This window comes from Pavona decussata, unplaced genomic scaffold, assembly GCF_977016875.1.
Source record: "Pavona decussata unplaced genomic scaffold, jaPavDecu1.1 SCAFFOLD_8, whole genome shotgun sequence".
Taxonomy (NCBI): Eukaryota; Metazoa; Cnidaria; class Anthozoa; order Scleractinia; family Agariciidae; genus Pavona; species Pavona decussata.
Genome location: NW_028145431.1, coordinates 2636964 through 2650000, shown reverse-complemented (window position 1 = coordinate 2650000; position 13037 = coordinate 2636964). Strand labels below are relative to the sequence as shown.

General features: G+C 38.3%; 1 protein-coding gene and 1 long non-coding RNA gene across 2 annotated transcripts in view; one reads left to right on the top strand and one right to left on the bottom strand.

Moving 5' to 3' along the window:
* Window positions 1–4261, bottom strand: part of LOC146488928 (uncharacterized) — a 4923-nt gene extending 662 nt beyond the window's left edge. The window contains exons 1-4 of the mRNA XM_085114781.1: window positions 4065–4261; window positions 2444–2997; window positions 1218–1271; window positions 1–1037 (exon numbers count right to left, since the gene is read on the bottom strand). The exon at window positions 1–1037 is cut by the window's left edge and continues 662 nt beyond it. Of these exons, the coding sequence (XP_084970907.1) occupies window positions 1003–1037; window positions 1218–1271; window positions 2444–2981 (627 nt within the window). The 5' untranslated portion in view covers window positions 2982–2997; window positions 4065–4261 and the 3' untranslated portion in view covers window positions 1–1002. The remainder of the gene's footprint in view (window positions 1038–1217; window positions 1272–2443; window positions 2998–4064) is intronic.
* An 886-nt stretch (window positions 4262–5147) lies between these two features.
* Window positions 5148–11880, top strand: LOC146488927 (uncharacterized). Its single transcript, XR_014865672.1, has 2 exons — window positions 5148–5440; window positions 11192–11880. It is a non-coding gene; the product is annotated as an uncharacterized LOC146488927 (long non-coding RNA).
* The last annotated feature ends 1157 nt before the right edge of the window (window positions 11881–13037 follow it).

The following is a 13037-nucleotide window of genomic DNA, read 5'->3' as shown; positions in this document are numbered from 1 at the left end:
CTTGGTATATTTACAAGTAAAGTGACGTCTGGCACGTACATTTCTACTACAAGAGATCCGGCAACGAAAAGGATTCAGAACAGCATATTTCTGCGTCGTGTGGTCCTCTGCATTGAAAAGTTCATTCATCTCAAGGGCCGAATAACGATTGATTGTATAAAAAGGAAAATTGTGCGAAGTAGGCTGACACTGACATTGTAAAAATGGTTGCATAATAAAAGCATCGAGTGCCTATTTCTTCGTTTTATTCATAACAAACAAACTGTACATTGAAGTTTCATCTTCACAAATGCTTTTACAATTATCTAAATCTTCGAGTTCTACTCTAAGCTTCTCGGATGTTCGGACTGATTTTTCACCATACAAATAGAAGCACAATGGACTGTCTGACTTTTGAATAAAACCTGCTTTGAGACAAGCACACTCTCTTGCCCCTTCCCAACCCGGCTCCAGGCTCTCTTGTTCAAAATTAGACGTATGAATCTCAGCGTATTCAGGCTAGGAACCATACTGGCTTCTGACTTTCAGTTTTTAGAGGTAAATATAGTTCTAGTAAGAGAACAAGCATCACGTTTTATACTGCGCCACTTCATAAAATTTAAACTGTTGTAAAGCATTCCATCAGATGGAGCGGAAGAGGCCTGCATAGAATGCTGGGATCGAAATCAAAATGATTCCTGAAACGTGTCAGCAGTTATTACGTTATCACTATATTATCACACATTTAATGAAGGCCAAGATCATGTCAACTTAAAAACCAAAAGGCCTTTCATCATGTAAAACCAACTGATATTAATTGATCGTGACCTTCCTGTTTCTGAGAGATGAAAAATGTATTTTTTCTCCTTAAATAACATAACGTCGGCCTATTAAAAGTGTGTCCTAAAAATAATTACAAAATAGTTTCCTGTAATTTTTCCAGGTTTGTTCGATGTAGACTTGATCGTTGCGTGGATTCTATCTTACTTGAAGGACAGCTTAATATAATTCATTTCCTTCATTTCACACGCATTCATACAGCTCCTCTTCCTGATTACCTGAAAGAAGAATAAACGGCCTGTTAACTTAAATCCAGAAATTTATTTTAATAATATTGATATTGAATTATTCAATTCACTGAGAGTCGGAAGTTGTGTACCAGAATAGTCCCAGTGCTCCGCCGAATTAAACGATTATTGGGTTTCTTACTTATGCTAATATGAAACGTTAAAGGTTACCTTGATTCACTTGAAGAACAGACTGTACATCATCATATGTGTCTTCGTTTTCTTCTGTAACACAAGCAGTGAACTTAGTTAATAGCGATTCCAAGATTTTTCCGATTGATAAACATACATCTTTCTCATTTTATCACCGAACTTAAACTTAACCATCACTCCTCTCTCAATCAGGCAGATTTTTAATTCTCATCCAAGCTCAATTCATGATTCACCAATATTTTCGCCTTAATTCAAAATCGTTTCTCGTTGTTTCTTGTTTGAACATGATTGTTTCTTTACGCCGCCGAGAACAGCAATTTTTTTCTTGTTGCGGGGCTTGAAAGTATCCATTAATTCATTTATAATCAAATGAGTTTCATAGTTGAGTCACGATACTAATTGAAACTGAGAGGACCGTTTCAGTTTACAAATGAATTGTACAAGGTGAAACCTGCTAATATATCCCTTCAAAGGGTTCAGTATAACGAGGAAAAAAGGAATGATCAGATTCACAGACTGGGGACATGGAATCACAAGCCATGACAAGCGTCAGCATCATGATCTGCAGTTTAAAGGGGAAGTATCACGAAAATTTGCTGTCATTTCAAAACCCAAAAATGTTTGACTGTCAGCAGAAACAACGAAATAATTGTCAAGTTTGTTAAAAATTATCACCCCAGTGCAATAAAACTGTCGATTAGTGCCTCTGGCCAGAGACAGGGTAGGCCGGTTTGGAATGAAACTTGAAAAATATTAGGCTAATGTTTTTCAAGTTCTCGCATTTTTGTTTCCAAAATGCGTTAGAACAGATCACAAGTTGTTTCTTTCAAGAATTGAGTTTATTTCGTTCCTCTCGTCATTCTAGAATTATTTAGCAGGTGATTGAAGGTCTTATTTCATCATTTTTAACAAAAGATATCAAAAACCCCATGATACTTCCCCTTCAATTTGTTGTTTGTTGTGGTAGTTTAATTCCATTTGCTGTTGTTGATGTTGTTGTTGTTGTTTTTGTGTTAGTCAGTTGTTTATTTTCGTTTGTAATTCAGTGTTTTTTGAGATCGGGCAATCCTTCGGGATCTTTCGGTTCCATGGAACAAATGATTTGGGGTTATAAATGGGATCATCGACGAAGAGATGCACTTCTTTAAGGTCCTGTCTCATTCCATTCTCCTGACCGGCCAAACCGCCGCAGTTACTATACATACTATTATATTAAATTCAATTTTTGATCAGTTCCATCCTACCTTCTGTGGGTGCTTGGAGAGTATTGTTCGCGGCGTTCGATAAGACAATTTTATCCCGGTACTTATGAAGAGAGAATTTCAAGTTTCCAGGTTTAGGTTTCTTGCCAGGTGCCGCCCCAATCCTAAAGGAAGGCGGTAAATCTTTCCGAGGCGGTTCCCCTTTGAAAACTCTCTTGTTTTCCTCCTGTTTATGGAAATTGTTGTTTTGGCGACCATTCCTTTGTGATAGGCTTTGTTTCCACGCCGCTGGAAATGTCTTGGTCGATTTCTGTTCAAATTTAGCTCTCGCTGATGTTACAGGCATAACATTCTCCTCTGAAGGTCTGCCGCCATCTTGACGTGGCAAGGACCCTACATGTGCGTTCGCTGGTGGAGTTTGTTTTTGTTCGAATCTGTTTCGGAACGCAGCCACTGATACACCACCGGTGTCTGAATGAAGGTCGCCATTTTTACTTGCAGTGGTACCTAATGGAACCTTTGGAGGCGGTGCTTTTTTCAATTTGACGCGTTGAAGGTCGTTGATGGAAATCGCAGCCATGATGCCACGATGTGCCCTGAAAAAGAAAAGAATTTGCCATCGCTGTGATCGCTCGAAAAAAAAGTAAACGTTTCAACGATAGTAGCGATTGTATGTCCACTGTCTGCCTCATTCAGCAACATTGCATGCACACCAATTGTCAGTAGCTAGTATTCGCACGAACATGGGCCGGCTTGCAATGAGAGGCACGCAGTGTAATATTGCGTGAAATATTTAACAATATTACACAAAACAGACAAACGGTTGAACCGGCTAAACGGCTTAGCTTTGGCTTAGGCGCTAAGCTTATTTAATAAGCTTAGCTTGTTTGTTTATTTGCTCATATAAGTGCCAATCTTCTTAAAATTTCGTTTAAATTTTTTAAGTCATTCTGAATACAACAAAGACTGTATTTTATTTATAGACGCTTACGTTGGATGCTATAAGCGGCAACCTTCTTGCAGTCATTCGAAGGATCGAAACGACATCCGCGATATTGATTTAATCATACCGGTATCTAAAGAGATGATAAATTCAATCACCAAACATGTTGTAATGCCAACAGTTTGGTGCATAAAAGACCCGCCAATACACATATCGAAGTATATTTGAGGTCAAACTACGTTTCAACCATCGTACAAAAATTTGCATGTTGGGGTCATCAAGCATCAACGCAACGCTCAATTGAGTAAACTAATAAATTAATTGTCGACTGACAACTTCTGGCTTTCTTCTCGTGGATCAAAACAAACTAGAAGCAAGGAACAAGTCACAGATTTGCTCTCAAAGCTAAAAGAAACCTAAAAGTTGTAAAAACTTCGCTGAAATAACAACGACTAGTAATTGCTAGTAATTATGACATTTTATACTGCATCAGTGGCCCTGGCGCAATGTTATAAATAAATTGTTCGATCTTCAGGTTTCTTGTTCAAGCCCCAGAAGACAAGATATCCCTTATTCCGATATCCTGAAGTAAATGTACTTAACGCAAATCCTAAACGAGAAATTAAACCGCAGCATATCATCGATTGTTTTGAGAATGAACGAAGCGTGTTGCAATGAACTGCAAGAGAGTGTTGACAATAAGAAGAGTCGAGTTCTTACCGTTTCGCTGCGGAGATAAGTTCCTTGCTCACAAGGTTGACGAAATATTGATGACTTTCAAGTTAGTGTTCTTGAAGCAATATCCTTCCTGGTTTAAGATCATTATAACGACGCTGAAAGGAGAACGAAACTAGCTGAAGTGATCTAAAATGGAAATGTTTAAAAGTAGTTATTCATTCAGAGGCATTCAACCATGACAGCGTGGCAATAGTCTGCTGTGCATGCAGCTGTTATTAGGGTCGTCACGCAAGGGAGAAGCGTTGCGTGACGTCCCTTATAACGGCCGCGTTTTCGCGAGTAGGAGATTGTAGCACGCAGAAGCTCTTTTGGCTCATCACGGAATGCGTGACGAGCCCAAAGAGCGTCTGCCGTTTGTCTGACACAGAAGGGCAAATACCACAGGGGGAGGGGAGTGGGGCCAAGAGAGAGCTAGGGGTACACTATGAAAGTTCCGCCCAGCCTGAGGTGGTCTCTCACGTACCAACTTTTACCGTGATGGTACCCATTTCACCTGAAAATATTGTATCAACAATATAACGATTACATAAGCGCTGCGGAAGAGGAAAATAAAAGAACTATACCACTTTTTTTTCTTTCTAGCGGCAAGCGTAATCTTGCACGGAGTTTCTGCTCAAAAGTTGGGACCCTTTCTTGTGGTCCTGTGACCTGTTCACATGAAGGGCGGGTGACCTTGGTGGCCGAGTTTATATCGTCCAAGCCGAGCTAATTACATGGCGCTCCTGCTTCTGTAATCAGACAAGGCTCTCATATCCTCCGCTAAAATTGCTAAAATCGCTTAAAACTATTTTGCGTTTCGCGTTTCAAGCGCGGGAGAATGATCAGTAACCAAGCGAAGTGAACACACACGCTCGCTAAAATTGCTAAAAAAATACTACAGTTTTACATTTCGCGTTTCCACGTGGGAGAATCATCAGTAACCAGGCGAAGCGAACATAGGCAACCTTCAGACTGGAACAGACAAATTGTACCGCTCCGGGTCACAAATGACGTAAAACTAGGAGCAGAAAACAATGCACTTATCCAAATTAGACAAAACCAACCATCATACCTTATACGAAGAAGAAGAAGAAGTACAATGTGCGTTAATGTGCTCTGCCATAAATTTGTCAGACTTTGCTCAACCCAATCTCCCCTCCCTCGTGCACTAGCGTGACAATCATATGATCAGAGAGTTCGTTCGTGACCATTGTCGTTTTTTTTTACGTTAATCCTTATATCGTATCCTTTTGTGAATGGAATGAGTCGTTTCATGTTTCCATCTTTTACGTAAGTTCTTCTAAAAGCGAGGAAGAAGCAAAAGACGAGTTATGCCAATGGGGAAATTGTTGAGTTCAATTCTTCCTTGTTGCGTCAAGGTACGTGTTTGATTCGTATCTTGAATTAATATCAAATAGCCAAACAGCCAATATTATACCACTAACGGGAAGGGTGTAGTACATTGTGGTTTTCATTCTTGTAGTTTAATACTTTGGCAAATTTCGACTGTTGCGAGCGATTGCTTCCTTACGGGCGTTCATTCTCGTCTGAATTGAATGACAAATAGTCAGTAATATGCTTGTCGGCAATTTTTATATGTACCTATTATCCCCATAGGGACCGCTCAGTTCATTATTTTATCGGATGATGATGGGTGAGGATTAGAAAACCTTGTTATTTTTTCTCATGGGCCCCCCTTAGTGAAACTGAATTTTTAAGGAGACCCCCTTCCCCCCCTACCCCTCTCCTCCAACACTATAATATTTCTATGAACTATGCGATTGTATAAATACTGTAGTAACTGGATGCACACCATTTTCATTGGGGCTCAGTGGTGTAGTGGTTAGCAAACTGGTCTTCAAATCTGAAGGTTGGTCATTTGAGATCTTGTCCCAGCCATGGTACTATTTCCTTAGGCAAGAAACTTTGCTCCATATTGTTTCTTTCCACCCAGCTGTATAAATGAGTTCATTGGTGACAAAATATTGGGTGTAACCTTGTGATGGTCCAGCATCCCGTCCAGCACTACTCTCAGTTGCTTCATCCTACAGAAACCAGGTTAAGTTCTGCAGGCTGTGCCATCTGAGGCTTAGTCTATATGTGTGATTTACCCTATTTTTATTCTAAATAAACTATGTTTCCAAGGGCCAAATTGCCATTGCATGTACTGATTTGTAAGCTGTATCTTGTCATCAGATGTATCACCTGAGCTACCACATTCTTCCTTAACTTCACCCTCTGAGACACACTGCTTGCAAGTCTGCATAACTGGCAATATTCTCCAAGCACAGATATAAAATTTTGGCACCAAAGCCGCCAAACTTCACCTTCCCCTAACATTCTATCAGCTACGCAAGCTAACACACTGCTTGAAAGGTTGGTACCTCATTGGATGAAGGTACAATCCTTAGTCAGTGTGTGACATATAGCAAGGATTTGAACTTTCTGTCTTCCAACCCAGTGTTAGAATGTCAGATGTGACACATGAAGTTGAGAGGACCTAGTACAGTATAATCTGTACCAGTGTGAAGCATTGGAAGTTACCTTTTATATTTTTTGGTTTTAATGAATATTTCTTTCTAATGATTTTCCTTTGCTTTCTAAGATATAATTGGCAGTTTTTTTTATAAGTTCTCATGACCATTTAATATTTTAATATTTTAAGTTTCTTGTATACATATTTTGTGGCTGTTTCAGTTTATTGTGATTTGGGAGACTTGATAGAGTCTGATTAAAGCCCTGTGGTTGACATTTGCATGTCTCAAAGGTCATTTCTGTGTGATGAGATGTGTGGCTTTCACAAGTTTAAATAATTTTTTGTTATCTCATAATTTATTTTGAAATTGACCTGTTGTAGTGTTTGTTTCGCAACTGTGACTGTTTATGCCTGACAGCTTTTGGGCATTTTGGCTTGGTTTGGTTTGGCGCATTACCATGTGTGATAGCTTTTACAGCCTTTCTTGTTTAGGTCAGTATGTAATGATATAATATGTGAACCTTAGAATGGGCCACGTAATTTGTTTTGTCTTGTACTCTTTGTAACATTTTAGAAATGCTGACATGTTGGGAGAATTAAGTTGCTGTAGATCTACTGCTGCGTTTGTAGAACTTAAGAGTTCCAGTGTTGTTCTTACAGTTACTGTTGCATTGCTGCAATACATTTAATTTAAGATCTCTATAACATTTTAAGATAGTCCTCTATAACTATTCAAGAGATGGCTACACCAAATAAATACATAATTGTACTTATAAACAATAATTCTTGATAAAATTTTCACCAAAATATTGGGGTAACCTACACTGTATGTAGACTTTGCTTCTTTGTTTGAGACACTGTCTCTTTTAAAATTTCAGGGGCCCCCTCAATAACTCAGCAAATACTGCGGGACCCTCCTTTTAGCACTGGTAAAAATTTCAAGGTCTCCCTTTTGTCACCCCCCCCCCCCCCCTTCCCGCTGATAAATAATGAACAGCCCCTTACAGGGGTTTCATTAAGTTTTGAAGTAGGGGGGCACCTGCAGGAGAGTAGCTGGGCAGAAAATTACAGTTGAAGTGAATTTCTTTATGTTCAGTTTGAAAGTAGGCAGGTACTGACTCTTTGTGTATCCTGGTACTGGTACCCGGGTCCTGTCTTCTAATGAGAACCCTGCCCTTGTAATAAGAATACAAACTGATTCCACCTCTAATTTTCATTTTACCAACAGTCAGTCACATTTTACAGCCAACACGACATGACGACATGATTACTCTTGGGAGCCTGATTTTGGGGTTGGGGTGGGGGGCACAAATGGAGTACTCCAATGACTCAACCAGGCTCCTCTACAGTAGGCTGTTGTATCTAATTCTAATTTTTTTGGGGGGGCTTACTTTTTTACATATTACTATCACTTAAGGGTTTAAGGGAATTTGAGCCATTCCCACAATACAAAATGCTGGTACCTCTGTTTTTGTTTTTTTATTGTTGTTGTTTGTTTGATTGTTTGTTTTTTGTTCTTTTCAAAAATTTCCATCATTTGTGTATGGAAGTCCCTCCTTCCAGGCATCAGAGCTTGCGCATATTAGACTTTGATTTTTCTATCCTTCGGAAATCTTGGCTCTGTTGTCTGATGTGAGAAAAGCAGATCTTAGCAAGTGCTGCTCAGTAAAATTGGGGGTAACCACATATCTTTCAGAGACAATTAAGCATCAATTATTCAAAAAAAGTTTAAAATACATAACAATGTATTGCATTTCTTAATTTGAATTAAATTGAATTTAAAATTTTTAATAAAAATTTCAATTTTTCAATTTTTAAACCCAAATTTTCAGTGATTATCACTGAAAATTTTGTGGTTACCCCCAATTTTTTTTTCTATAGCGCCTGCCAAGGGGCTATTGAAACCATGCAAAAAAAACCTTTGAATAATATTAGTAGGTATTCTGGCCATAATGAGGTGCACTGAACATATGCACAGTAGTAAAAGGAGGCAGTATATATCCTTAAGTCGCACAGTGGAATGTGAGGCCTGGAATAGGCAGGGCAATTGACAGTTCCCTTCAAATTATCTGTCTGTAATGGGGGGCTCTTGACCATCTTAGTGGACTTTCTTACAAATTTTCATTAATATTTAATAACTCTTTGACCATTGACAAATGCCCTTTAGTTTGGCGTTTGAGCAGAATATCTCAGTTAGGTTCAAATACCCTTCCTCTGCAGTATAACAATGATAGATACATAGCATACAGTAGTACCTTGTCAATATGATCACTGTTGGGACTAGTCTCCCTTGCAGCAGTCGTTTGGGTTTGTCACACAACGCCCTCCCTCTCCCAGCGCATTGTGTGACAAGGGCGTGGTGGTTATATAAATGAAGTTTTTGGATTAGAAAATGAACACAACAGTTTCAGGCACGGATCCATGAAAAATTGTGACCCTTTTCCAATAATGTGAGTGCTAAAGGCGAAAGGTTCTAGGGGAAATTTTTTTCTCCTGAAAAGTGCCATTTCAAGCTGGGTTTTCAAGTCACTCTGACAGACATTTTCCATACTTAAGTGCCACTGTAGTCAAAATTTTACCTTTGCTTTTGTGTGGACTTTTGTCCTCAGCATTCGAAACTATAGGAGGAAAGTACCAACCATGCCACATTTTAAGTTGTAATTCCAACGGGAAGCTCGATTATTTCAAGCGTAATTTCCTCACTCGTTTTGCCGCCATTACTCAATTCAAAAATGTCCGCAAACCACACGGAGAGTTGGGCCGAGTAGAATGTGACGTCATCTTATCCCTTTATTTCGCTGAGAATCATCCCCATTGTCTTCAAAACTACCACTCGCGTAAGAACTGAAATCAGAGCCATATTTGGTAGAACCAGGGGAAGAACTTGAGCATTTCGACTACTTTTTCTCGCTTTTCGATGCCGCCAAGATGATAAGATGACGTCACGAGAGGGAAGCCGCTGCACAAAATTTGTCGGCTCAAGTAGTTGCTGTTTGAGTAATGGTGGACGCATTTTACGTACTTTCGGGCACTCTTTGTAAGGGTATACTTTTGTCAGGTCTTAATCACCTTTGAAGCTCAACAATCTCGTTAAAAAAATTTCGATTTTCGTCGCAGTAGCACTTTAAACCTGGGAATTTTCTTTTACTCTGGAAACATCTATTTGTTGTATTAAAAAAAAAAAGAAAAGAAAAGAAATATGCTCGTTTTCCGTAAAACGGTGGACTCGCGCCTAGCCGTTTGTTTTCAGGTCGAGGTGGTCATGTCAGTGGAACGGTCTGGGGGTTAGACTGTTATCATTAAATTATAGCAACTCAACAGTTACTGTTTGATGAGCGATCATTACGATCGTGTGTAAACCAACCTTAAATAATTAACTCCCCGTGCACTATTTTGAACTAACTGCATGTTTGTGATCATGACGAAAAAAACATCAGCTACCAATCACGCGCAACGCCTAATGTCTGTATCGTGATGATTTCGTTGTAGTTCAGTCTCAGTTCTCAATTTACCATGTTCAGAGCGAGCATTTCCTTTGAAATAATTATTTTTTTTCGTGGGCGACAGCCTTGCGCTTTTGTCAAATAAGTCACACAACGGACACGGAGTGCATCTTCATCTTGTGAAACTTAAAGTAAATTAATTGTCTTCTAACTTGCATGAGAGACGTATTTAGTCCAGGTTTAGACATGTTAATTAGCAGTGGGAATCAAACTCTCGACTGAAAGGATCTTGCCTACTTCACGTGGTTTTCCGCACCACACTGGTCTATTTTTATCCTCATGCCCTTGAACAAGAACCTCCACAGCAATTCTTTTTTCCACCCAGTATGATTGAGCGTGAAAACCGGCGAACAGAATACTGGGAGGTATGATATTCCATCCAGGAGAGAGCTGCTTAAAGTGTCTCTACATGGGCTTAGTGCATAACCGACCTATATCGCATTTTAGATCGCTCTTTGTTGTTTTAGCTTAGATTCATTGGAGTTTTTGGGTGTGGCCTTGAATTCCTTCGAGAAACGTTGCTTCAATGTTTTATCCGCTGTTCTGACGTTCCTTATAAGTGAAGTTGAGTAGTTTCGCGTCAAAGAACAGAATTATTTTTCACCATTCTGTTTTATTTACTTATTATTCTGAGGAAGCGTTAACACAAATCTGACGTTTATCGTAATAATAAAAATAATAATAAATAATAATAATAATAATAATAATAATAATAATAATAATAAAATAACAACAGATTCAGTTTTTAATGAATTGTGATAATAACAACAATAATAATAATAATAATAATAATAATAATAATGATGATTAAACTTTATTGAAATATTCCGAGCAAAATCGATATTTACAAGTTAAAGTACAAAAAAGAACTATTAAAAACCTATTTACAATTCATGCATCATCACTAAAAATATATTTGAAAGTTAAAATACAGTCCAGCTAAAATTGCGAAAATAATAATAATAATAATAATAATAATAATAATAATAATAATAATAATAATAATAATAAATGTTATTTAACCAGGGTGACCTCTTCAGCCGTAAAATGCTGATATCAAAAAGGACCCTGCAAAAAAAAAAAGAAAGAAAAGAGCCTAAAAAGCCTAAAATCTCTCTATTAGTTGTAACCAGATTGTCTTCTTTTTTCAGGGCACGGAACAAGAGCCAGACCCAAAGCAAAGGCTAATTGATGAAAATGCTCCAAATTCTTCATACACGTCAGAAGTTCAGAACATCCCGCGGGATCCTCAAATGGAGAGCTCTATGGCGAGTACAACGAGTGTTTATTTCACGCCTTACAGCAGCTTTAAAGATACACACCTCACGTCAGACGAAGTGGACAGAAAAGATATTCCTTCTTGAGAGACAGTTCTTCACAGAGGATATTATTTTTAGGAAATTAGAAGATGACTGCGGGACTGAACTATTGTACAACTGAATTTGAATTGCCGGCCGACATGGCGGCTATATAGACCTTTATTTCACTGCGGTGCTGCGTTCCGAGCGTCAGCTCTTCGTCAGAGCGAATCACGATTGAGGGCGACTCGCTCTGACGAAGGGCTAACGCTCGATACATCAGCACTTGATTCTCTTTACAGTGGCCAATTTATCTTTAGTTATCAACTGTACTTATAAACCAGACATTCTTTATCACGGTATTTGAAATTTCGATGTAGTCCAGGTAACGAAGAACCCGATTGACACCGCTGGAAAGAGCAACTTAAAAATAGTAAAACGACCAAGTTTGAGAGTCTTATCTTATAAAATAGAAAATATATACTTCAGTACATTCAGAAATGTTTGCAGAAGTTTGTATGAAGACGGGAAAAACTATATCTTTGTTATTTTAAAAGACAAGACTTCCAAACTTGGCCTTTTTTCTCTAATTTTATACCCTGCGAGCAAAGGCCCTTCGATCTTCCTAGAAGTGCTCGCAGGGTACTAATTTGAAGGTGCTCTTTTCAATAGGGTATGCAAATGGTGTTACGTTACCGGATCTACATCCAAATTTTAAATAACCATGGTAACGGAGAATACGGCGATTTTAAAGCTCGTTTATCTCTGGTAGCGAAATGAATAATTTAAGGTTATTTTGTAGTGGTTTTGTTTAATCGTAGTTATTTAAGGTTTGCCTTCAGAAACGATAATCCAGGTTAAGGCAAACCATTAAAAAGTACATAAAAGTAAAATGGTTTTATGCCACAATATTCATGGCCGAGAAAACTGGATTAAATTCAGTGAGATTTTACCACCCTAATGTTATCACTAAGCGCTTTATTGACGGATCTGATAAATTATTAAATAAATGACTACTTTTAAACTGAGAAATATGTATTGAAGTTTATCATGCAGTTAAAGGACAGCCTGAGGCTATTTTTTAGCAACACATTGAAAATCGAGAAGACGCTATTCGGTTGATCACAGCCAAGATATAATGACCATAATTGCAAGACTATCAGAACACCAAGAAACTATCCACGGATATTTTCGCCGGCAGATGACCAAAATAAAAATGGGTTCAAATTTGAAAACGTCGGGCCGACGTTTTCAATTTTCGCTGTCGTAACGCACTAAAAATCGGTTGTACTATATTTTGGTTCAACCTTTCGTCTCAGTAGAATCACTTTTAATATTTCTTTAAATAAGCGATTTAGAAATTAACTGTAACACAGTGTTCAAAGTTAAAATTTAGTGAATTTTTGCCCAAAATCATGATATCTCCCATGATACTGTCCCTTTAATGGCGCAGGCATACGTAGAAAAAAAATTCGATTTGTCCCAACATTGCGCAAACTTTCCAGTTTCAGTTTTTCTCATATTTTTTTTCTTTTTTTTTGTTGTTGTTTCTGTATATCATGGAAATTTGATAACAAATCTCATTAGTTTTTCGGTGTGTAGTATCGTTGTGCATTTTTGCTCTTTGTTTACATTTTGACCCGCCCTGCGGGTTTGTCAAAATATAGAACAACTCGTAAGAAAAATGCAGCGATCCTAC